Here is a 24699-nt window from a genome sequence, read left to right as displayed (position 1 = left end):
GATATAAAGCTTTTAGCTTTGATATTCGGACTAGAACATATGCCATTTGCAGGTGCTTGCACAGGCCCAGGGAGAGCTGCAAGAGGAGAGGAGGCGGCTTCTGTCGGGAATCTCGTCCCTCTTGAGTCGCTGCAGAAACGTGCTGCCCGAATCTTCACTGCCCGGTATACAAGAGGACAGGGTCCTCCTACGTGAGCTCGAGTCGCTTAGAGATGACCTTGAGGGACGCCTACGAGATTACGCACGAAAGTTAGACGGGTGAGCGTGCTGCTTCTTCCAAGTTTTGCTCTCCGCAACTCATGCCATTCTACGCACAGGTCAACTTGCCATCGATGCTGCTTAAACGTGCGCTACAAAGCTGAGGTGCTCTTCGCGATATTGCCATTGCTTCTCTGGTTTTCCACGGTCATTTTTTTTTTCTCACATCAATGTATTCTGATTCGTGTCTGTTTGCGATGCGTTGTTTTGGATGTTGAAAATGTTCGGAGTGGTGATCTGCTAGAGTACAAAAATAACATCCCCGTGAGAGGTGAATGTTGACACCTATCTGGAAGCAACACAGAACGCTATAAAGCAAGCCCATTATCTGCAGAATAATTTCACGGTTTATGAAAGCTTTCTGGACCGGAAGGAATTTCTTTCAAGTACGAAGCCTCTTTCTAAGATACCTGCAAGTGTCTTCTCTCTGGCTCTTGCTTTCAGGTGGATGCAGAAAGTCTTAAAGACTCATGCATCCTTAGTTATGGCTCAGTGCCTTTACTGCTACTCTCCGTACGCTGTGACCCTCTTAAAACCACTTAACATACATTTTCTCTTGTTTTCAGGAACCTATCTTTGTCAAAAGAATCTCTCTCAAAGTCAAGATCTGGTTACTTGAGTTGTAACGTGTCACAGGTGAGTAAATGTTTGAAATGGGATGTAAGTGGCTGAACTGTTAATTTGGTCCTAAGTATTTCTAGGAGTTCCCCTTCTATTTTGTATTCTTGTGTACATATGTTAGAAAGGTTGCATGTACAAAATATAATCGTGGTCATGAGATGATAAAGTTTAACACAACTGCCCCTGTATAAGCCGATTGACACATAAACGACGGTCTATTTCGTCCTCAAGTCCAATTTTTGTGTGTGTGTTTGTGTGTAGGTATGTAGATTTGAAGTACGCTGTAACTGCAAATTCGACATTCACAACGATATGCACATTCCTGCAATGCTTTTGACTTGGACATGTGCAAGAACTCAATAGTCCCAAGTGCAACAACCGAGTTTCATGGCCTTGTTATTGACCAAGTCTACTATTCATCGTACTAAAGCTAGTGCACTCTATTTTAATTCTTTGGCATCTTAGTTTTCATGGCAGAACAATTATGGGCACTTACCAAACATGAGAAATATTGAAACGTACGAGTGCGGGATGTGTTCTCATCAGCGAAAGCTACTGCTTGGGAATGGCGTTTTGATTCTTGGCAATGACATTTCAAACCAAGGAGACACTCAGAGTAGTTCAGTGTGGTTTTTGGGAGAAGCCTTTACTGACCTCATATGTTGTCATCAGGTACTATAGTGCATCTATACTATTGTCCAGTTCCCCCGCCCCCCTTTTAAGGAGGGCAACAACGCAGTGTCGTATATGAAGTCGCATATGGCACTGCACACAATTGTGCAGTGTCACAAATGAAGTACTATAACCTGCTCGGTCGCATTTACACTCAGTAATGTCTGTTTAAGCTTTTAGCATGCGTAACCTCTAATGGAATACACATTCTTTTTGTCACACGTAGATGAACGACGTCCTGAGCGTGCCCATTGGCTCTATAGGCAACGGGCTGTGCTCTCAGAGCCGTTATCAGAGCGAATATGGCGACTACAATGGCCGAAATCCCTGGGGTAAGTCTGATGACATGGATGATGACTTACTTGTGTGGAATGCAAGAATTAAATGTAGAGGATAGAGCGCCTCTACTGTAATGATTTAGTGGTTGCGACAAAGGCACAAGTACAATCACCAGGACTGAACTTTGCAAAGATCAACTTCACTTTTCATTTTTTTCGTTCTCGGCCATTAAAACTGATATTGCTGCACCTGAATTTAAAACTGGAACTGCTGCACCCTTCTTCATTGTTGCTGTCCCCATTTTCCTGCTCTTGCAAAGTTAATCTGATGTGGTTTTAGTCGCTAGGCAACTACTGCAATGAGCTGAATGTTTGTAAAAACGTAGAGTGAACATGAGTATCTTCCAGAAGCAAATCTAAACAAAGTGTATGTATACCTAGGAACTCCCTGAAGTCAAAATTAAGCACCAATTCTTACAAAGATACAATGCTGTATCACTGCCACTGATGTCCATGTAAGCCCAATGAAAAGAAAATACTTAGGATTGAGCTGGATTTGAACCATGGCTCTCTTTGTGGCAGTCAAGCATATTACTACAGAGCCACACCAGTGCTTGAAACTCCTTTGCAAAAATATTATACAGACATCATCTTGGACAAAGAATGAAATTAACAATTGTAGTATAGTGAAATAGCAGCCACTCTGTCACTCAATGCGAATTGCATAACGAGTGCATTGTTCAAAGCTTTCCAGCCATTTCAAAAAGCTTAGTCATAATATTCGTCGTCATCAGCCCCGGCATTAGCAATGTGCATATAGTGCCTTACATAGCAGGTGCTTGGCTTTTTTACAAAATGATGAATACATAATGGCATATAGGAACTCTACTTGGCAATCCTATGATGATTTATGATGTAGGAGGTACCTTGCAACTGTACTCGCAGTCACCCCAAACGGATTCGTCGGGCTCTAGAAAGGTGGCCCCTCCAACTTTCACTGTGACTGTGTTCCATGCAGGCCTGGTGTTTTTTTCTTTATCTAGGAATACTTGACAAGCTAAAAGATTACAACGAGTAGCATTCAATTGCATCTAGCAAGGTCTAAATTTTTTTTGGAAAAGCTTTGCATGAGCTGCGATTTCACGTAACAGTAGTCCGTGGCACGAGATGTGCGAAAAGTACCGACTCGTCGTTAATGCCAAGTCTTGTCACTAGGGAGTGCACCTCAAGATGACCAAATTCCTGTGCGTGACGTTGGGCCTCTGGCCCAGTCTGCCCGCTGTCACGGATCGTCACCAGAGAGCAGTCTCGCTCACTTTTCTAACTCCTGTGTGCTTCAGGATGTGCCACCAACCTGCTCAACTCCTCTAAGCACACCAAAGGTGAGTTCGAATTGTAGGCTTAACAGTTTGGCCTGTTTGAAAAGTGGCGTGATGGTGCTGCAGTCAACAACTGATTGACTCAGTTATTCTTTGGGAGTCTGGGGACACCAGACTTCTCTGTGTCCTTTGTGGAAATTGAAGCTAGCCCGCTGCCTTTGCGTGGGCTTTGCCGCCTTTTCTGCCGTTCTCATGTCTTGATATGACTCCCCTCCTCCGCTTCCTGCCGCGCTGGGAGAGCAAGGAATGACGTTTAACCCCTCTCACCTGGTAGTAGATGTTGACTGTGGCGCCACGCGCGGAGCCTCCAGAGAGGTTTCGCACGCGTGCGTCGGGAGTGAGTCACTGATTTTCCGGGACAGCTTACGGTGAGCACGCATTCTTTTTTCCGTCCATCGACTCCCGTTGTTTGGGACTCATCGAACTTCGCTGACGGCGCCTTGTGCTCAAGGCGAACGCTCACCTTTTGTTGCCCCGTTGCGTACGCTTGGCCGAAGGGCGGTACGGTGTCCTAGTGCGTGGCCAAGCTACACCAACCCGTTTCCCTCTGAAGTCAACGCGAGCACCTTTGCCCTCGTTCGAGCAACCGGGCCTTGGTCCCGGTGTCTACGTGAATCACTTTTACCACGGAGACGTGCTCGTGGCACCCTGTGTAGTACTTTTCACCCGTGGCGTAAATAAGCCTATTTGCTTTCCCGCTGCGCCTTTGCAACAGTGTTGCCACAGGCAATAAGGTGTTGCGACCTTGAACAGTATCGTGTTCTCGCCACGGCGACTGTTAACGCGTGCTCTGCGGCTCGCTAAGACCGAACCCATGCTAGTGGCCGTACTCCTTCAGAATACGTGTCATTACACCTTAAACATGGTGTTTTCAACTTTCTCGCTAATTTTGTGCATTGCATCTTGCTGTGCTGTTTGCTTGCTCTGCTGCTCACTCCACAGGTTGGTTGAATAAATTGCCAGTTTTATAATTGTGTTTATTTTTACATGAAACTTTTGTTAAACCATGAACGTTGTTTGATGGGAAACTCATATTGCTGGTCCCTAAACCCAAGAAAAATAGAGATATGGGTCATTGCTCGAGTGGCAATCCTTGCAGGACTGAATGAATCCCCAGCTTCCACACCCTGGTGTTTGGGCCCGCTGGTCATAGAATGTGCTGTGCCATAGAAGCTGTAGACTTTTGGAGGCAGGCACTTGTGTTGTAGGATTGACAGAGGTGCAGGGGGTGGCTCAGGTTCCGTGCTACCCACAGTTTACAGTTGCCTTGCGTTAAGCAAAAGTTGTAACATTCATCAACACATTGTTTTGTATGCGGCTCATGTGCAACATTTTTTTGTGGCATGTCTTCATCCAGAAATGTCTTTTTGCCCATGCTACAGCAACAATCTAGCCCACTGCCAGCCCCAGCCCCGCACGTGACCGTCGAGAACCACACCACCGTGAACATGGTGACTCACGTGAACGCCTCTGAGCCAGCTGCCGCATCTCCGGCCTCCACGGCGCAACCGCACATGTCCACGCCGCACAGTTTCTCGCGCACGCCCGCTCTGCGACACTCCATGTACTCGCGGCTGCGCGGGAGCGGCGTCGGCAACTCGCCCGGCCTGCGGGCCCCTCTCAGGCTGTGCACGTCTCAGGAGAAGCTACTCCTAGACGACGGCACAGACTTCGACGCCTCGCAGAGCTCGACTGACCACGCCAATCAACCAGGCAGCCGTGAGAAAAGAGCAAATGCCGTTTGGTACGAATATGGTTGTGTCTGAGTGTGATCTAGCTAAGCAGTCAACTACTGCAATTCTTCTGCCTGCTACTTTACTGGTTGCCGCCAAAGCCGCTTGTTTGTTTAGCACATCTTTCGTCGCTCTTTGCGCAGCCATGCGCTACATAAATCGGTGTCAGCTGTGATGACCCTGAACAACGCACAGCTGAATGTTTGAAAGCCTGGCACTCGCTTGTGCTCAGCACTTGAGAAGCCTAAGTGCCCAGCGTGTTGCAAGCAGTAGGTCTGCCTGTTGAACCTCACAGATGCAAGAAAATTTCCCAGTGAATCTCAGCCAGCAAATGTTCGATGCGATTAGTGCGACACACGCTCACTTGGTACAGCGCATATAGAAAGTTGTCGAGAGTTTGGGCTTGAGAGATTTAGTCTACTTACAGGCATTCTATAATGCACTAGTGAAGAACTGCAGCGCAGGCTTGCCAGCACAACAAAATTTAATTGGTGAAGACACGGCTGAGTATACTGAATAGCCGCAAATATACTGAAACATACTGAAAAAAACTACTGCGAACGAAACCAAACTGGTTAGAAAGGTTATCGTACTAGTTAATAGATGTTCACTTGCCGGTATTTGTTAAACTGTCCATGCTGCTTGGTTTCCATACCCAGAACCCACCGTTTCTCCCACGACTGGTTAGGAGTGAATAATTCTTGTATACGCGTTCTGTGCACATGGTTATTTTCTTGACATTATAGAGGGTCACATGTTTACTTCACTTTTCGGAATTGTAGCCCATAAATTGCTCTCATTACAAAGCAGCCCACATGATTCACAACATTGTGCTGTCTAAAACGCCCAAAAATTTCCAGACTGCAGAATGCAGTTTGGCTATCATGCTTACGTGCTTTACATAATCATTTTGCCGAGAATAACAAAGGATGATGCTGAGCCACAAATGTACAATCTACTTATCACCGTTTATTTTATCATAAGGCTGCTTGCTGTTACCACGGTAATTTTAAGTGACAAACATTGCTCCACTCTATGTTTAGCGAAGGCTTATGATCAAAACGTCGTCGCACTACATGCATTCGAATCAAAATGTGCACAGGTACATGAAATGACTTGCTGCAATTGTGTGTCTAAACAGAGTGTCATTCATAATGCGAAAGTGTTTCTATGTGGCACGGTGATATGATACACAAAACACTATGCTGAAGATTTTAAACCCTTGTGCAGGGCATCAGTCAGAAACTGGATTTTCGACACCACTGGTAGCAGACATGCTCTAAGCATGACAGAGTGTGTGTAACAATTGGTGTCGCATGTATATTTGAGTTGTGCTGTATCTGAGTCGTATCATGAACAGTACTCACAGATTGAAATGCGACATCACTTTTTTTTAGCATAATTATTGCTGTGAGCGAGCGCTTGTGATAACCACACATGTGGCCACTAAAGGTAAAGTTGGCTGTGATGTAAGTATGCGAGTCAAAATTACGTAGATGATGAACTGCACAGTCAACCACCACAGTTTATGGACCACATAAGCACATAGTAGTCAAAGGTGTCTTCGCAACTTTTCCGCTGTGTCAGCGACGCGCTGAGTCTAAGGCACATCCCTCCCTCAATCGATGGCCTGTTCGTTTTCTGAGAGGACCCAAATATTTTTCACCTTTCACTTTTTAATGTGATGTACTATTTGGCAGCTGCGGCTGCCTGCTTCTGTTCCGGCAAATGTCTATCAGAATGACTGTTATGAGTCGCTATCTTTCTTGCAAAGTGATAAGTACCCAAATACCGCTATTCGAGGCATGCCCGTGATATCTTTTACCTACTAACAGAGTAGAAGAGCGACTGTCATACTGTGGATAAACGCTTTTCATAAAAACTGATCTAACAATGTGCAGCACAATAATATAAAATTGAAATACCAGTGAATATAACAATGAGACCCATTCTCGGCCCAGCGCTGCGGTTGACAGTACTAAATTGTGCACTACTAGGTGGCGCATGCTCGTGTGGTTTGTGAACTTTTGTGGTTGACTGTTCTTGGTGGATATGAAAGTATGTGCATTACATAGCCTTAAAAGTATGTGCATTACACAGGCTTAAAAAGTTTTTTTGCTACAATTCGCGAGTGCTACACATGTAGACCTGGTTTATCAAAAGCTAGGCATTGTGAAAAGATGGGCCCAGCATATCAAACAATGCTGTCTTTCCATTATGTTCAAAAAAGAAAAAGCTAACAGAATACTATATATTCAAAAACATCGTTGAAAGGCTTGGCAGCCGGCGATATTCTTAATGCCCTGGTCACAATTTATTTTCAAAGAAGCCGTGTCCGTTATGGTTCCTAAGACATTCACCGATGTATTTATACACGTGACATTCTGTGTGTATTTTCTCAGTTGGCTCATTTTGCTGCATATATTTCTTTTCATTGCTGTGTTTTGAAAATTCTTGATTCAGAGTGTAGGTAAGCAGGACACCGAGGCATCTTTTTCGCGCTTCGGTTTCTACGTCATTGCCAAACTTCCACCGAAAGCCATCCGCTATGTTGACCATGGACGTATCCAGTGCCGTGAGGCAATGGTTAAAGATTAAGTGCGGCTAATCAGATCAACTTAAACTTCAGTCTTTTAGCTTTGCACTCTGTAGGCTTGGTGCAATTTGTGCTCGTGCAAATATTCATTTTGTTGAGGTATTTGTCATCAGTTTGCAGCCTTATTATCTTCTCCGGTTAGCTGAGAGAAAGACTTTATTCACTATTTATGCTTCTTTGAAAGGATATCTGTGTGCTGGTATAGAAACATGCAAGCTTCGTGTGTAGTAGGCACCGATCCATATCATAACAAGAGTCCCCTCCCCCACCTCTTTGTGCCTTTACTTTCATGTTTGTTGTTTGTAAGTGTGTGTGCGTTTCTTAGCTGAGCCTACTTATTTTTTTCGTGCATTTCCATTTCGATCCACCATTTCAAACTAGTGTGGAATCATGTGTTCAGACAAGCATTTTGTTCACTTTACGGTTGCGACGTGGTCCTGCATCGGGAAAGCAATTTTACTTTACAACAACGAAAAACTTGCTTCTTTTGATGTTGGGTGCGAGAATGTTATTGAGCAGTAATTAGAGAATTCAGAACTGGAGATGAATCTCTCATTGCCACGAATCGTGTTGTTTGCTATGGCATAGGTTTCAAAGTAACGGCAGCGTGCAACAAGTATTAAGACTGCGTTATCCGGCAGACCGTGTCGGCCGACTTCGACGCACCGGCATTGTCTAGTTGCACTACCGTTGTGATACGAAAGATATTCGGATGGCGCTTATGAATTCATCTGAGCTGTTGTAGCAGAGCTGTGCTTTGTTTCAGTCATGCAGTCTTTAACGCTGGTTCAAGTGAACGGACTTGGGCAAGATGCAGTTGACAGAAGTGTGTGTGTGAATTACAGGTGTTCCAAGCGACAAATTTTTCTCTCGCCTTTTGCACACACCTTTCCTTTAACGCCTACAAATGCACTTGCCCACACAGTGCCCATAGCCATCAGAAACACGAGTACGTGTTGGAGCCTAACGTTCTGATGGCACTCATTCCGATCTTCGCTATAACGTTTGCTATGGCGAGGTCGTGATCCCCGATTTCATTCATTTGGCAGGCACAAACACGCACACGAAAACAGCAATGTCTGTGCACATTTTTTTTTCTTCTCATATTTGCTATGAGGACTGTTCAACGACTCTCATATAATTTTACTAGGCTGGTGACAGTAGCATCTTAGTGATCTAGTTAAAATTTGTGAGACGTTAAGAGCGGAATCAAGTCGGGTGGAAATCTTTTCAAGTCAGCCGCTATCGTAGGTGCGTCATATCACGCTGCCGCTGACTCGTGCGTCGCGATTCAGCTGTCTTTAGAGATCAAACGCCCGGATGACGTCACTCGCACCCGTTTTACCTATGTTTGAGCGTCTGCAATTATTTCTATATTAATAAAAAATGTTATGACAGTGAATAATACGATGTGTTAATGTTTTGCAGCTGGAAGATACTGCATCAAGAAATAGTCGGGTACGTGTAGTAGTAGCGTGCATGTTGTAAGCTTGTCGCCGCTTCGTGAACAAGGGGTCTGCACTGCATTTATTGAAACTGCCTACGGCTTTCTTCGTGTTGAGGCTGTATGTGTTATACGTGACAGTTAGCATACCAGCCAGCCTATAGCTAGTGTTTGTGGAACAAGTGTAAATTATTATAGAAAAGCGCACAGTGTTGTGAATTTTAAACAAGTTGCCTGCTTGTGCCTGCTGTTTAAGTAGCGTGTACGTACTTGGGCTCTGGGTTGTATGCGCTCTTGAGTCTACAGCAACTCTATGCAATAATTCTTTTGTTTAGCACTTGTTTCTTTCCTTCAATGTCAGGATGATGCAAGGATGTGGTCTTTTTCGATGGACACCAACAGCTCTGCTTCTTTCGGTGCGACTTATTTCCCATTTTATTTAAATTTGATTTCACAGGGTAACCACGTGAACAGACAACGTAATGCTTTTTACGATGTTGCGGATACAGCTCTTTGAAACGCTCCATTTCATTATGGTTTTTTCCGACATCGACAGTGCTTCTAAAAATGTAATATATCACTGCCATATGCTGTGCGTTTGAATAGGAGAAGGGTTTCTTCTACTTTAACGAATGTGAGTGATCCCTCAGGAGCAGTTTTTTTCTTGTGTTTGTTTTTGTTAGCTCAGAAGTGATGTTTGTAGTTATGTGCCTCAGTTTTTCCGATTCCTTGCTGTGATGGGGGCTATAGCCTTGTGCTTAATTACATGCATAGGGGCAAAAAAGTTTACTGCTTTGATGTTGAGCTATGTGCCTGTGCAGTCCATCAGTTTGACCTGTCGAATATTTTCTTGTGATGCAGATTGCAACGCGTGTGCGTGTGAACCTTTTTATTATTATTTTTTTCATTCTCAAGGCTGCAGTCTGCTTCAGCTTTTGACCAAATCATGTTATTTATGACAGCTTCACATTATACATTTGTTCTCTTTGCATTAATTTTTATTTTAGATTTTACGTGTAAATAGATGTACAGCTCATTGTCGTTAGTTTTGTTGGTTGTCGAGTTTTCCCCGCTTTTTTTCCTTGAAGGTTGCGTAAGAATTACGTTTGTTAAGCTCGGAGAGAGAACTTTGTTGTCTTGTAGGGTATGTTGCCTGAAGATTTTTTTGATGTATTTTTCATGCTTTGGGTCTTCTGAGAGGAACGAACAGCGAATAAAAATCTGTGGTCTGAACACTCTTCTGGTTTGTGTTCTTGCAAAAAAAACGGAAAGTTGCCACCGTGGCTCGCTTTGTACTGTGCTTGGCGTCTGACCCGAAAGGCGTGCGTTCGACGATGGCCATAGCTGTCACATTTTGATGGGGGCGAAATGCTAGAAGGCCGCGTAACCTATAAAAGATAGATTATGGTCATTAAACTTTCCAAATCACTTGAGAGAACAAAAGGTTTGGCGAATTTGAGTGCGTTCACTAGGCCAAATTTAATGTAACGCATAAAGCTTTGACAATACTATCCTTTGATTTAATTCTTTTGCCTTGGTCCCGTTTGATTACTTGAACCTACGAATTCTTGAAGCTTTCGCTCAAAAGCTGAAGGAGCGTGCTTGTGCATGCGCTGCTTCACAATGAACACTGACATGTAGGGCAAAGAACGGCGATGGTGAAGGTACAAGAACGTCGCGCTAGTCCTGTGTTCTTGCACTTTCACTGCCCTCCTCATTCTTTGTGTCACTTGTCAGCGTTTTCAACAATGAACCAACCGGCCCAAGTCAATGCTGCATTGCCCTTCACAATGTATGCATCTTTGAAAAAAATGTGCGGGACAATTCACTCAGCTGCCGTATACAAGGAGTCTGAAAATCAATCCAAGAACATTCCCCAAGGAGAGACACTGTGTGCGTGCACGCGTCAACCTGCAAGTTGTTCAGAGAAACCTCGTTGTAACAAAGTTCTGCAGCTCCCCTGAAAAGCAAGCTTTCATAAACGGTTTCCACGAAGGCGAAGCTATTGCTACTCGGCAGGTCAACTCTAGTGAGCTCGCGTGCGATCCTTGGAAACCCCTACGGCGTGGTCATGCTAATAAAGTGTGCCACTGTACCTTTTTTTTTTGGCCAGGTTCGCGGTCCCTCGCCACGGTCACCATGCCTCCGTTCTGCCCCGTGAAGTTTCCGATGCTTGTTCCGAGTTTGGATTTACGAAAGTTGGTGCGAGTAACGGCGAGCGAGGGAACTATGGGGCGTTTAGGTATGCGAGCGTTGGGCTGGCGGGCGTGTTTCGTGTTGTCGTAACATGGGACGACCCATGTGAGACTGTCGTAAAGAGAGAGGGCGGCTCCATAAACGCCCATGCTGCTTTGATGTTGCCGCCTCGTGACGTCACTAACTTCCACAAAACACGCGCTTACTGTCAGCAAATAAACAATAAAACTAGAGCATTTTCACTACAAAATCTTCAAAATTTTTTGCTATAATGCTTGTTTTATGACATCAGCGCTGTCCTCAGGTTTAGCTGACGCGCTGAAAACGATGCGTAGTGGAACATAATTAAAGTCATTGCTAGCCAATTCAATCCAGTCCAGTTTAAGTGTTTACAAGCGCGCGTGCACGCGGGTGGCGTGAGTTTCCACCGCGTTCGTCAGTCGGCAAGTTCATTCCGTAGAAAAAAAAAAAAAAGAAAAGAAGTCATGGTGGACGCCTGCCTAAAGCAGTACACCAAAGTGCTTTCAGCCGTAAGTGCTTAACAAATACGATGGGGTGTGAGCGTTTGGTCTCTGAACTGGTGCGGGTCCCTCTTTCCAGCTTCTCGAGAGCGGAGTCTTGCATTCCTTTCGTTTCGAGTACGACACCTCATGCGCGAAGCCGCCAGCGGAACGCTCTGCTTCCCTGGCACTGGCGTTAGACGAGTTGATACTTCGATGCCAGGAGTACAAGGTAGGTGGCCGCGAAGTCCCCCACACTAGAAATGTACGCGCCGATCCAGTGTAGTGATGGAAAGTTTCGGTTAGCGAGGTTGCAGCGGTAGGGTTTTGAGATGTGCAGTCTCCTTCCTGTGCGTGCTGCGTGCCGTACGATAATGTAGTGAGGTAAGGAGGCAGAGCAAGTACGTCACTAAGTGAAATGTTAATCCCCGTTTATGGGAGAGCCATGGAGGCAACGTATAACGGTTGCGTTGCTCTAGATTAGACGCATGCCGCGCGCGAGATGGACGGGTTCTGAATACCCACTAGTTTCGTCGGAGCGTACGTTTTGTAAGCTTAGTAAAGCTGATACGAACTCGCACCCTTAACGGGTGTGCATTTCTCTTTTGCACAGAATAGTCTTCCATCCACCCAACCATCTTCCCCGATTGTTGACCCCAAGATTGTCCAAATCCAGGTTGACCGAAAAGTGGTAAGCGAAGTGATAAGGAAGCCTACCGCCGGAGAAGTGGCGAGATTGGAGGTTGGAATAGAATAAAACTACATTTGCCGCTTACAGATCAACGACAGGATTGACGCATTTATAACCAGGAAACGAAAAGAAGTCGACGAGTGGAATGTCCAGGAGTTCTGCTGCACAAAAGCAAGCGACGTTGACAGTGATGCAGGTACAGCCTTAATGATTGCTTGTCACTTTAGCAGCCTAACCGCCCCTCCCCCCCCTTTTTTTTTTCCAGAACAAAGTTGTGCACGGGTTGATTCTGTCTTCGTGCCCAGGTCTGGTGGAAGCAGCCATGTCAAAGGTTGGGTTGTTTATGATATTGAGATAAATTTGTGTCGGAACTTCATCTGCACTTGTTTAGCAAAATGATTGGTTGCAAGTAGGGGTTAACTTTTAACCACGCATTAATATCTCGGCAAGATTGCCAGCATATCAAACATGGAAGACACGTCCTGGGCTCATTCCAGATTGATCGCCGCTTTTTGAGAGAGACTTCAGTGAGGTGCTGCACTGTGTTGTTAAGAGTGAAAGGATTCCTTTAAGAGAGGAATCCTTTCACTTCAAGAAATGCAGTGCACCCACATTACCTCAGGACTTGTGTCTACTTTCACTTTAAGTGAAGCTTTTGCCTACACGTAACGTGAACTGTTGGATGGATGCATAATTGACTTGCTTCTGACGGTACCTCCAACTTCAGTCTCCAGGGTTGTCAACCAGTGGGGTCCAATGACGAAGCTTATGAGGCCCACAAGTAGCCACACTCAAAGCCCCGTCAAACAGGAGCACCAACTCACCGTGCCCGAAGGGATCGAAGAAAGACTGCGCAACATGGAGTCCCACTTGAAGCTGAAATCTGGTGCGCATTTTGCCGGTCGGGCATACCATTTTCGAGCGCAACTTGAACCAAACTGTTCTCCATTTTGCAGGGTGCACTGTGCCTCACGACGTCTACGCTCGGCTCAAACAACTGGAAGACAGAATCTTGTACCTTGAGGGAATATCGCCAGACTATTTCAGCACCACGGTAATGCATCACTAACGGTGAACTGGTCGGCATGCAACTCCTTCGTTTACTACTGTTTGTATCTTGAAGACCCAAACTCTGGAGGGTTTACCTGATGAACAATTGGTGTATCAGTAGGAAAAATGACTTTGTGGCAGTCTTGAATGGTGTTCACTAGAAGATCATAGTGTTTCCTAGTCATTTGAGCAAAGGTAACGATTTGCTGTGTTTTACAATCGGGCAGAACTTCCATTTTTACACAGTGAATTGTAGACACCACATCAAAAGCTAGCTATTGATGTCTGACAATTTTCAGGTTCATTCGGCACCTCCAGCACAACGTAGCCGGTCTAGTGACACTTCAAGAAAGTACGAGGCAAGTTGACGCTTGCTCAACGCTTTTTTTTTTTCTGTTTAGACATCTGTGTTGACACCAACTACGCATTTTTTTTAACCGTGAGGCATGTAAGCAGGGCTTTGGTGTTAATTTATTTCTTCCTTGGACACAGGATTGGAGCTTGGCCCAGATTGAAAGCAGGATCGACCTTCTCAAGACTCGTCTGAGAGAAAAGACTGAAGCGTCATCGGAGCCGTCCACTTCTTCCATGGCGCTGTGAAATGACGCAGCAGCAAAGACGGAAGACATCACTCTGTACAGTTCCGTGACATAATATTTATTATATTTTTCTTACGTAACAGTTGTTCAGAGAGATATGCTACGATGCCTTTTGAACATCAGAGTTCCTACGTGAGAGTGTGGCATTAATCGCAAATAAATCCGGACACGTTCAATACAATAAAATGTGCGCATAAAGTGTGCGCAGCTATCAACAGAACATCCATTTGTCATTTGATTTCTTCTGGAGATTGACAATAATATAATAATTAAAATAGCGAAAAGGGGAACACTATCGTGGATAAAATTGGAAAACACCTAGGATACATTCTAACTCGCAATATAGTAATCTATAAGGATCTAAACACAGTAAAGCTGCATTAGATATTGTTTACATAAATCTAACTAGAACCGCCAAGCAGCAGAAATATCGTAATCACATATTACAGGAGAACGAGGCAGTGTCGGAACGCAAAAATCACGAGCTCGTTTGGGAGGATGAGATGTCGACAATGAACAGGGGGGCTGAGGGGTTAGAAAAATCTTTGTCACAAAGTGTAGAAATTTCACAAACACGTCCGACCAGCGGACCAACATACATTAATCACGTGTAGTAGACGTTATTCTAGGTACAGTAGGTTTCAAAGGGATGTGCACCAGGAACAAAGACAGACGATTGTGGTCATCTTTAAAAGCCTAGACACGCTTTTTCTCTTAGGCGTTAAAACCTTCTTCGCGTGGGCTCTGATTGGGTGCCACTGGGACTCCTTAATGTTGCTGCTGCTGCTGCCCATTTGTGACGAGCCAGAAATAACACAGCCCTCCTTGGTTTTGTTGGCACCGCCTTAGCAGGAGATAGTTTGCCCCTGCTTTCACCGATGGAGGACACCTGAAACAAGACAGCACTTGATGAAACTATACACTGAGCAGGTTGACATACAGTCCCGTCCAGTACGAGTTGAAACATACATGTCCGTGCACAAAGTAACGCCAAAACTACAAAGCAGCGCTGACATAGCAAAAATTAGTGAAGTAGACACTGTTTCAGTTACTGGTATTCCACAAAACATCTCAATGTTTGCCGGTGTCACTTGAGCCACGGACACTGTGTTCTGTGTTGCACCACGTATTGCGCAGAATCGTACATTCATCGGTCAGTTTAAGTCAGAGTCATGTGCCTGAAAGTTGCGGGTTCGATTCCGACCGTGGCAGTCACATTTTAATGCAGGTGAACTGCTAGAGGGCCCGTGTGCTGTGTGAGGTCAATGGACACTAAAGAACGCCAAATAAAACTTGTTGTTGGGCTAGTTGGTTATACACGATGCCTTTTGGGCTAGTTGGTTATACACGATGCTTGCACTGAAAACGAACTACGTTTTCAGTGCAAGCGCCCTAAGAAGGCATGGGTCCCTGGCTCAAACCCCAGATCTGGACAAATTTTTGGCTGTCTGAGAAGCATTTCTTTGAGAACTTTGTGTGGATTTCCTTGTACATACGGGCGTATGACAACATTTCCTTTCGGAACTTTGGAAGCAAATTTAAAGAATAACTTCTCGGTTTAAAATCATGTAGTGTTTCGCTTTGGTGTGCCTTCAAAAACTGGAATTAGTTCTTGCTGAAAGAAGCACTACAAATGGCCTGGGAATTCTTGTGAGGAATAAGTTGTAGCAAGTGCCTCAAAAAGGTTTGAAATGCTCTTATTTCTTAATAATATAATAATAAGTTATGACAGATGCCGTAGTGGAGGGCTCCGGAAATTTTGACCATCTGGTGTTCCTTAACGTTCACTGACATCGCACAGCACACGTGCCTCTACCATTTCATGTCCATCAAATCGGACTGCCGCAGCCGGAATCGAACATGCGACCTTCGGGTCAGCAGTCGAGTGCTCCTATTTCTTTTAAAGACAGTATCCTTGCTTGACAGATTATCCACTCCGACAAAGCGTAACACATAGCAACGAGATCACTCTTGCTGCGGACCTTGATATTTACTACGTCGAATAACTTCTTTGATAAAGACGTGGTGAACGTGTTCGTATCAAACCGCCTGCACACATATGCAAGAGTTTTCGAAAATCTGGCATGAAGCACAAGTTGTTCAGTTGTGATGCAAATGATGGCTTTGTATTAATGGTGTCTCTGTTAAGGTAATGTCAATGCTTAGACACTGTTGCACTGTATCTGGGCTGCACAAGCTACAGCCCAAGAGGGGATGCCTACACCAATTGGGATGTAGGCATCCCTACAGCACAGTTGGTTTAGGGCTGTAGGGATGCCTTCAGCCCTACACCAATTGCCACATTTTTACCATTTGTAAAAATGTGACAAAAAAAGGATTTGATGGTTTAGGAAAGACTGGAGTCGTGAGCGCTACAAGTCTTCTTTAGCAACTTGCCGACAGAGCACACTCTCTTGTCGCACCTGTGATGCGTAGCGTCGGCACGACTCAGCCCGTGAAGTTGCTGAAGTCTGTCTTCAGCTTGATGCTGGGAGCACTTTGGTTGGTTTGGATTGTCTTGGGAGTGCCTGGTCTCTCGCTCTCGGGGTCTCTGCTGCCAGACCGCACCGCGCTCTCAATCTTGGACTTCAGCTGAGGCAACCGGCCAACGACTGCACGAAACTCCTGCGAGGCGAAACCACTACTGTTCACTTTGTGCTGGACTCTTGTGCAACGGTGCGCCAAAGTCGCAACGGTTGCGACATATCACTGTTCGAGGGATGTTAGGTGGGCTAGTTGGTTCATAGATGTTGCGACAGAACAGTGCATGAAGTGGGACAGTGAACACAAATGACGCAGCGCTGTCCATGAACTTATTTTTAATTGATAAAGCAGAGCACACATAAGCAGGCCAGCAATAAAAAAAATGAAAGAGAGAAAGGGCACAAATGCTGTCAGGTGACTCAGCTGGCCGGCATAACGACTAATTTCGATAAAGATTAACATTTCACAAGATGCCGTGGCACAGCGCTGTGCCCTGTGTGCCCACTAATCCACTTTTCGTACTTCCCTCCCACAAAATATTACCGCAGTCTACAAATCTAGCAATTACAACGAACGCACTCAAGCTTTGTAGAAACTTGGACATTTAGAATATGCCACCACACCGCAATAAGTCTTTGAGTTGACATCAAACTGTGCAGGGCTAAGCCTTTCCTGTATCGAGAACGTGCTGAGCCTATCGAGCCCCATACATGAAAAGAAAAAAAGAATCATCCTAGCTTGACAATCCTGCTTAATTTACTTCCATCTCCTATATCATCCTGTAATCTTGATGAACACCACCGGGTAGCACAATTAGCCCTTTAGAGCTTTTACTTATTTGAAATCGATAAATAACTTCAAAAAGATTTCAGGTGCAGTGTCTTAAGCAGCGACTTATGGTTGGGGCAAAAATTAAGATGTTTTTAAATTCAGAGTAAATCACTCAAAATAACAACTGTCAGAAAGCAATCCTTCTGATTCAAGTTAAGAGCTTTATTGGATGCATGTATTATCAGAGTGTACGTTTACTTAAGATAGATGCAAATTAAATCCCAAATAGTTAATGAAATTGAACAAGTTCATTGAAAGGATAGACAATTTTCTTGAAAGCAGGTGGGATTGTTGCGACACCTGGTGGAGCATATCTCAATTACATGATTATTTTTTATGTGGCCTCCGTGATCCACTGTGGCCAGCGGGCTGGAACACAAAATTTAAGGAATACACCAAGGCATTCGAAGGCCAGCGTAAAAGTGCCAATACCAGATACTGGAGCTGAGGATTAAAGCCGCTTCCCATTCTTGTAAACTTACAGGGTTAAACATGCATGTCAAGGGAAACAGTTGGAAACAATGTGCTACGTCATACCTGTGGGTACTGGGGTCCGACTCGGGTGAGCCTGCCCAGAGCGGCCTGGTGAAGCTTTCTCCTTGCAGCCGAGGCAGCTTGATGAGTCGAGGGGTCCAGCAGCAGGTTAACCAGCACAGGCACATAAAGCAGCATCATGTGGGCCTCTGCATAGCCGCAGAAGCCAGGCCGACAATCACGAAAGTGTTCCTCCAAGATCTCTTAACGAACCCGGCGTGCAAACCACATAAAGACAACATCCATGGAGTGATGCACCAAGAAAGTATACATACTCAAGGCTGAAGAAAGCACAAAATACAGTAGAACCTCAATGAAATGTTTACATTTTACACTTTTCTTTGGCACCAATGTCAGCAGTACTGTTACTAAGCGAAACTGCATGATGTTCCAGTGAACTCAAATTGCACGTTTTCCCGGAAGTTCCTTTTTTACCACCACTTCTTTAAAAGCATATGAAGGAGGTTCTGCGGTAAATAAGATGTGCGACTGATTGTAATGAGAGATCAATTCTTTCCATTACGAGGTTGAAGATGAAGGCAACCTGTCACTGCGGATGCCAATCTAATAGCTTCTATATGTTGCTCGCAATGATCTTACAAACTGAGCCATGGTGGCTGCTGTCATTCTCCAAATTTTAGTGAACGTTCACATGAACAAGCAAGCTAGATTTTATTGAAGCACCCCGCAAAACATTTATTAAGGTGTGTAATTGCATTAATATTAAAAAAAGGTTCTCGGAGATCTCTACTAAATGAAAATAATTTTTGAATTTGCACTGTGCAAACAGTTTTCAAGAGAACTTGTTATTCATTGCATAAGCAGAGCTACTACCAATTGAATGCTAATGCTTCTGTAACCTCCTGTGCAGAAAACGCTTACTTTCTTTTAGTAAACAAGGAGTCTGTTGAACGCATACTTCCAGTTTTCTGAATTTCGTAGAAATCTTTTAAAGAATAAATGTCCCACGAAATAGATGGTTTTGGTCCAAGTTATGAGTTAGACAGAACACTAATAATATTGGAGCATAATCTTACTCAATCGCCAACAATGAGGACAATTAATGAAAATCAAGCACAAGTTCATTGAGAGAAAAGATGTTTTTTTTTTTCTTGAGTAGCTGGAACCACTTGGCGGAGTAGAATTCAACTATGCGTTATTATCAATCTGGCCTTCAAGATCTACTGCAGCAGTGCAACGAAACACAAAGTTAACCCAAGGATTACACTAGAGCACATGACGGCTAAGTTGCGACTGCCGCTACTAGACACCAAAGTCAAGCACATGGTGTACACATAGAACTCTGCACATCATCGTTTGCCCATCATCATGTGGCACAACTCTCTGTTCGAGAAGACACAGTGGAATCTCATCAAACGAAACATGAAGGGGCTGGAAAGACATGCTCTGTTTAACAGAAGGGCTTTTCACCAAGCTTCAAACAGAGGTGTAAAGTTACGAGTACGAAACCAATCATGTTATGGGCAGTTGTGTCAATTAAGCAGCTATTTCAATCAAGAGATTTTCCATTTAGTGAGTGCCTATAGTAAAAGGTATTGGAGATTTGGGGGGGGGGGGTCTTACTTCCGTCGGCTGGAGCAGCTGCCAGGAGCGTTTCCAGAGTCTGGAGGCACTCCAGAGCGACATTCAAGCGCAGCTCATTTTCCGTGGTATTGCCGAGATTGTCTGCGCAGTGAAGTAGCGTTTCCACGACCCTTGGTCCCAGGCTATGAATGTATGGAGTAGAAACCGATCGGTCTTGATGTTGGAAGATGGACCGCAGGGTCTGAACGCACCACAGCCGGACCTGGGGAACGAAATGGGCAGTTTAGTTCATAAGAAAGGTGGCGATGTCTATATATGCCCCCGGCATATATGTACTCGGTGCTCAAACACTTCAGTTTGCGCAAGGAATTCTGAAAACTTTCCGGTACTACTTCGAAACACAAAGCCAGTTGGCCCTGCAGCTCAACTAACTAGACAGCATGTGGTTTGTAATGAAGTTGCAGGCCGAAGCCGGATTCTGTGGTTCTTGCCTTGAGAGGCAACAACTGGAGCTCTAAACTATCACTTCAAATGCAGAACTAATGGTTCGCCAGTACTTGGAATTACCTCCAAAGGAAAGGAAGAGGAAATTCTGGCAATCTTAGCAATTGTCGCTCTCTTGCAAGTACTTGCAAATCCCAGCAACTTCAGTAACTGTGGAATGCGTGTTCTCTGCTGCTGGACAGATCATTTCAGAAAGAAGGAGCAGGTTAAAGGAAGAGACAGTTGACATTCTTGTGTTCCCTCACCGAAATGCTTGGCTTACAATTGATAATTAAATTAAACATTTCAGCATTAGCGGCAAGGCGGTTCCTGTCACGGAATGGCAAGCTCTAATTTATGTTGTGTTTTGTGATCTAACATTAAAAAAAAAGATAACAAACTTACGTTTGTTTGTTAGGTTTGACAGCCTGAGCTTAATAATTAACTTCTTAGTAGACATACTTTGGTATTTTCACTTCATTCACAAAAAATTGCTCATAAATGAAAGGAGCCAAGTACTGCAAATAGTTAGCTTGTTGTGACTGTTCTCTGCAGAACTATCACTACATGAACTATCGATAATACCGATAGTTCTTTTATAAACTGTCAATACTGTCAATATTTCACATAATGGTAGTTCTGCATCACTGCCGTACATCCAATACTGTTAAGTTAGGCAGCCAGGTGTGCTGAAGTCTCGCATGCCGCAGCTGGTGTCAGTTTGCCACTTGCAGCTTAAGGATGTTCATAAAAGATGGTTCAGGTCTGCTTTGCACAATGGCACAAGACAAGTTGGGCAGCTCGAAGCTGTTCGGGTGTACACCCATTTTGCATGGATTGAAGGGGTCAGTTGAAACCCTTTCTAAGATATATGAATTTGGGAACAGTTCTCGTCTTTTATATGAAACATCATCATAAGCAGGGTGCCACATTTTCATTTTCTGAAGGGATGGAACTTTTCCAGATCCTTAGATACAGTTCTTCGTACTCTACCGTATTAACTTCTATTTTGATGGAGGCTGTGGGGATTGAGGCTAGCTCACCACCACTGCGGGGGCTTTTTCGCTTATTTCTGTCGTTCACATGTCCAAACATGACTCTCCCCTCATCCGCGATCCGTCGGTGCTGGGACAGCGGGAGTGATGGTGACCTCTCTCAGCCGGCATCCCATCTCAACTGTGGAGCCGCGCTCGAGTCTCGCGAGACGTTTTGTATACGCTGCCGGAATCAAACTCTTTGCGCAGTGAGCGATAAGCACGTCTTTTTTTTCCTGTCCGTCGGCTTCTTTGTTCCTGAGGCTCGTTCGGACGAAGTTCACAAACAGTGCCTTGTGTTCGTGGCGAAACTTACCTTTTGTTGCCCCTTCTGAACGCTAGGCCAAAGAGCGGTGGGGTGTGTTCGCGCGTGGTCCTACTACGGCGAGCCGTACCTATCAAAGCCAATGCGAGCAGAGCTTGCCCTTGCTCGAGCGATTGGGCCCCGTGGTCACTGGTCGTGAGAGCACGCAGCATAGTCACGAGAGACCGTTTCCTTCAGTGGCGTGTCGTTGTGAACCTTTTTGCCTGTGGAGACGTGCTTATGGCATACTTTGGTTGTACTTTCGCCTGTGGCTACTGCGTTTTTAGCACTGCTGCAGGCAATAAAGTGTTGCAAATTGTTCGAGAGGAGTACTGCGTACTTGCTGCACTGCGCTCGGCACCTTGGCTGTCTGAACGCGCGTGTGCATAAGCGAGCTCTGTGGTTCGCTCAGGCCGAACCCACGCTAGTGGCCATACTACTGAGGGATTCGTGTATGCGACAAGGCACACTGGTGTTTCTTATACCAACTGTCTCATACACCGATCAGTGTATTATAAACGGTTTTAACTCTAACAAAGTGCAGTGTGGTACAGCACTGCATAGCGATCCACAGTACAGCACCCTCACTCGTCGCAACAGGACTGGCACTCGAGACTCATTATGGGACAGAAAATTCTCGATGAACAGGTGAGGCAGCCAATGCCTGTCATCAAACATGCAAACAAACTTACCACATCCTCTTTGAGCAGTCCATGCTTGAAGAGGTTGATGCAAGGGTACTGGAGGTTGGCCACCTGAACTACCTCTTTTGGTGCATTCAGCACAAACATGGCGATGGCCAGCAGCATGGAAATGTCATCCAGTTTGCCCGTTTCCTCACCTGCGGCCAATATGAAACGACTTCAATTGCGCAGCGGTGCCCCCAAGGCCCACACCTCGTACGTGCGATCTCATTCTAATAGCCAAGCCAATAAATGTGGATGGATGCTGAGGTGTGTTCCTTTTTGTCACCCCTTCTTTCCACCATATGTTCCCTTTTATGATACACTCTTATGAATAGAAAATATGAAATTGTCAAGAGTAACACAGTGCGTCACTGACAAACTTCGCAACGAATTATAGTACAGGAATTGGCAAGTGCTGAAACTGCCAAACAAAGCCACACTGGACACAATGTTGGCATGTCTCACAGTTCTGGCCATGGACTACTGCTGATATGCGTACATATTAGATCTAGGCAGAATGATAACGTGGACACCATTTGGTACTTTACTATTTTTCGTATCACAAAAACTGGTATGTGTCGAGCTCAGAAACTCAGCATGCACTAACAACAATCATGTGAGGGACAAAAAAAAAGGTTGCAAACGTGTTTCATCAATCGAAGACATCATGCTTACCCATCTTGAGCCTAAGCTCAATTCCTTTTAAGGGCAGCATGTAAGAAACACAGTGCAGCACATTAGAGATGTGACAACTTTCTAGCACAGAGACTCAAGGTTAGAGGAAGTGGTAATACACCCATTGTAAAAGTGACATTTGCTCCTGTGTACATATGGATAAATGTAATGTGGTCAAAGTTGATGTAGACGGGACTAAGGCATATATGTATGTGCTAAGGCACAAATTTATGCTGCCCTGTATTTACAGATCGCCAGCCTTTCGCTCACCTCTTCTTCATAAGCTTGACAAAATGAGCAACGACATAGCCAAGGTGCACAATATAAATCTGTAATTTTTGGGATTAGAAATTTCGTACAAGCTTAATTTGAACCATATAAGAAGATAACTTCTTTGGCACGAACAATTTGTAAGAACAAAAAAGAGGGGAGGAAAAAAACAAACTGGTGCCAAACTAACTGCTTTATTCTTGACACATCGTGTGCACCGCGGTTTCATGATACGCTGATTATTGGCAGAAGCGAAAATGAAGATGCGTGACTTGCTTTCGAAGCATATCACATTAGAAAAAGTGGAGCTGATTGAATCAGTGATACCTCTATTTCGTTGCATGCCACGGAATATGAATTTTTGCACACACATCTAGGTTAGAATATAGTGTTTTACGGGTGCAATACGGCATTACGCGTGTGCAGTCAGGGGTTGTGGTGAGAAGTATTACGGTTTATTATCAGTTGTTGCGTACGCAATACAAATCTGCATGTGTGCTAGCAATGTATGTGGTTTCTGGCATATATATGCAATGCTGTGTGAAGAATGAAGTTGTTAGTTCAGTGCCGGTCTGTTTCTTTCCTCACCTCTTTTTTCTTTTTTCCGTATTGTTTGCACCAAAGAAGTTCTCTTCTTATATAGCTATGTACCAACTAGATCCAACACAAGTTTTACTGAACTTAGTTCCATCAATACACTGTCTGGAATAAAAAGCAGCTACTAATTATGGCTGCTATGATACATTGCTTAGGGAGAGCAAGGCTCTCCTCCCGCAAGCCACCCCTACCCCCCATATTTGATGCTAGCAATCTGTTAATCTACAAGAGGTTCACCTTAATCTGATGTGTATGACATCTAGAGGAACTGAACAGTGGTTCCTAGCCTGTTACCCTCCTGCATGAGGTTGCTTAGACTGAGTTTGTCAAGAGTACAGCTTTTCATGCATAACATATTACAGCATGACACCATCGAGCACTTTTTTTTTATTTTGGAAAGAAAACAATAGTGAATCCGCCCCTAGACCTGAAATGCATGTTTTTACACCTGATTGATGTACGTGAAATCATGTGACCTGCCAGCTCAGTCAATGGCATTTCAGCACACGCATCGTAATGCGAATCTGCTGCTCAGTTTGAAATACATCTGCTGACACCTGATTGAACAAAGTGAGGTCATGTGACCTGTTGGCTTAGCGAATGGTTTTTGTTGTGAATCCACCACTAGATCTGAAATGCGCGTGCTTATACCTGGTTGCACAAGTTTTCTATAAACAACAACAACAACAACAACAGCTGCTGCTGCTGCTTCTACTACTTCTACTACTACTACTACTACTACTACTACTACTACTACTACTACTACTACTACTACTACTACTACTACTACTACTACTGCTGTACAGGCTAGCCTATGATAGCTCTGCCGTAAAATTAGAAGTGAACAAAGGCTCACTGGTCTTGGTGAAGTCGATGATACGGGACAGGGTGCTTCGCAAGAGGGCCACCCACTGCTTGCTGTGCTCCGTGTTCTGGTGTAGCGGCAGCAGAGCTAAAGCCTTGAGCCCCTGCAGGACTGAGTTGACGGGTGCCATGGTGACCACCAGGCCACCCGTGGAGACTGGCTGACCAGGCTGAACGGCCACCTCCTTCAGCACGCTGGTCAGCAGGAACAGGATGGTGGGCACCACCGTCATACAGCCTGTGCACCATGCAGGCAGCAGACCGTTGACCACTCTAGCACCCTAACTTTTTGGCTTCAATCATAGTCAGTTTTAATACGGTCACCACACCTCGTCATAATCAGAGTTCTTCAATCGTATAGAGCCTAGACATAAC

At 44.7% G+C, this 24699-nt stretch overlaps 3 protein-coding genes and 1 long non-coding RNA gene across 8 annotated transcripts in view; 2 read left to right on the top strand and 2 right to left on the bottom strand.

The window, feature by feature from the left end:
- Girdin (protein girdin) overlaps positions 1–5265 on the top strand; it is a 36020-nt gene extending 30755 nt beyond the window's left edge. For both annotated transcript variants that reach the window (XM_075867082.1, XM_075867081.1), the window contains exons 27-31: positions 53–258; positions 825–894; positions 1778–1883; positions 3045–3211; positions 4591–5265. In XM_075867082.1, coding sequence (XP_075723197.1) covers positions 53–258; positions 825–894; positions 1778–1883; positions 3045–3211; positions 4591–4974 — 933 coding nt within the window. In that variant the 3' untranslated portion in view covers positions 4975–5265. The remainder of the gene's footprint in view (positions 1–52; positions 259–824; positions 895–1777; positions 1884–3044; positions 3212–4590) is intronic.
- Positions 5266–10201: 4936 nt separating this feature from the next.
- Positions 10202–11214, bottom strand: LOC142765674 (uncharacterized). The gene is made up of 2 exons (XR_012884358.1): positions 11078–11214; positions 10202–10369 (listed from the first exon to the last, which is right to left on the bottom strand). It is a non-coding gene; the product is annotated as an uncharacterized LOC142765674 (long non-coding RNA).
- A 334-nt stretch (positions 11215–11548) lies between these two features.
- Positions 11549–14237, top strand: LOC119167091 (MAP3K12-binding inhibitory protein 1-like). Of its 2 annotated transcripts, XM_037418510.2 has the most exons (9): positions 11549–11707; positions 11778–11909; positions 12291–12368; positions 12456–12564; positions 12634–12699; positions 13096–13254; positions 13325–13422; positions 13718–13777; positions 13911–14237. In XM_037418510.2, exons 1-9 carry the CDS (start codon positions 11663–11665, stop codon positions 14016–14018), a joined length of 855 nt encoding a protein of 284 aa, XP_037274407.2. In that variant the 5' UTR covers positions 11549–11662; the 3' UTR covers positions 14019–14237. The 2 variants fall into 2 exon arrangements, with proteins under 2 accessions (XP_037274407.2, XP_075723205.1); XM_075867090.1 differs by lacking the exon at positions 11778–11909 and having other exon boundaries at positions 11555–11707.
- The window catches only part of LOC119167090 (HEAT repeat-containing protein 5B), a 77929-nt gene continuing 67289 nt past the window's right edge, over positions 14060–24699 (bottom strand). For 2 of the 3 annotated variants that reach the window (XM_075867079.1, XM_075867080.1), the window contains 7 exons: positions 24317–24562; positions 22594–22617; positions 21925–22073; positions 19451–19673; positions 17870–18015; positions 16441–16642; positions 14060–14906 (listed from right to left, as the gene is read on the bottom strand). In XM_075867079.1, coding sequence (XP_075723194.1) covers positions 16466–16642; positions 17870–18015; positions 19451–19673; positions 21925–22073; positions 22594–22617; positions 24317–24562 — 965 coding nt within the window. In that variant the 3' untranslated portion in view covers positions 14060–14906; positions 16441–16465. The remainder of the gene's footprint in view (positions 14907–16440; positions 16643–17869; positions 18016–19450; positions 19674–21924; positions 22074–22593; positions 22618–24316; positions 24563–24699) is intronic. The other variant, XM_037418509.2, reaches the window with a different exon arrangement.

This window comes from Rhipicephalus microplus, chromosome 6, assembly GCF_043290135.1.
Source record: "Rhipicephalus microplus isolate Deutch F79 chromosome 6, USDA_Rmic, whole genome shotgun sequence".
Classification (NCBI taxonomy): domain Eukaryota; kingdom Metazoa; phylum Arthropoda; class Arachnida; order Ixodida; family Ixodidae; genus Rhipicephalus; species Rhipicephalus microplus.
The sequence above is the reverse complement of the archived record's forward strand: the minus strand, read 5'-3'. Positions and strand labels throughout refer to the sequence as shown.

Excerpts from the sequence above, each read along its gene's own strand:
- LOC119167091 (XM_037418510.2), top strand. The coding sequence starts at position 11,663 with ATGGTGGACGCCTGCCTAAAGCAGTACACCAAAGTGCTTTCAGCC. Across the intron at positions 13,255-13,324 it reads CCACTTGAAGCTGAAATCTG|GGTGCACTGTGCCTCACGAC; the intron begins GTGCGCATTTTG and ends TCCATTTTGCAG. Across the intron at positions 13,778-13,910 it reads ACACTTCAAGAAAGTACGAG|GATTGGAGCTTGGCCCAGAT; the intron begins GCAAGTTGACGC and ends CCTTGGACACAG.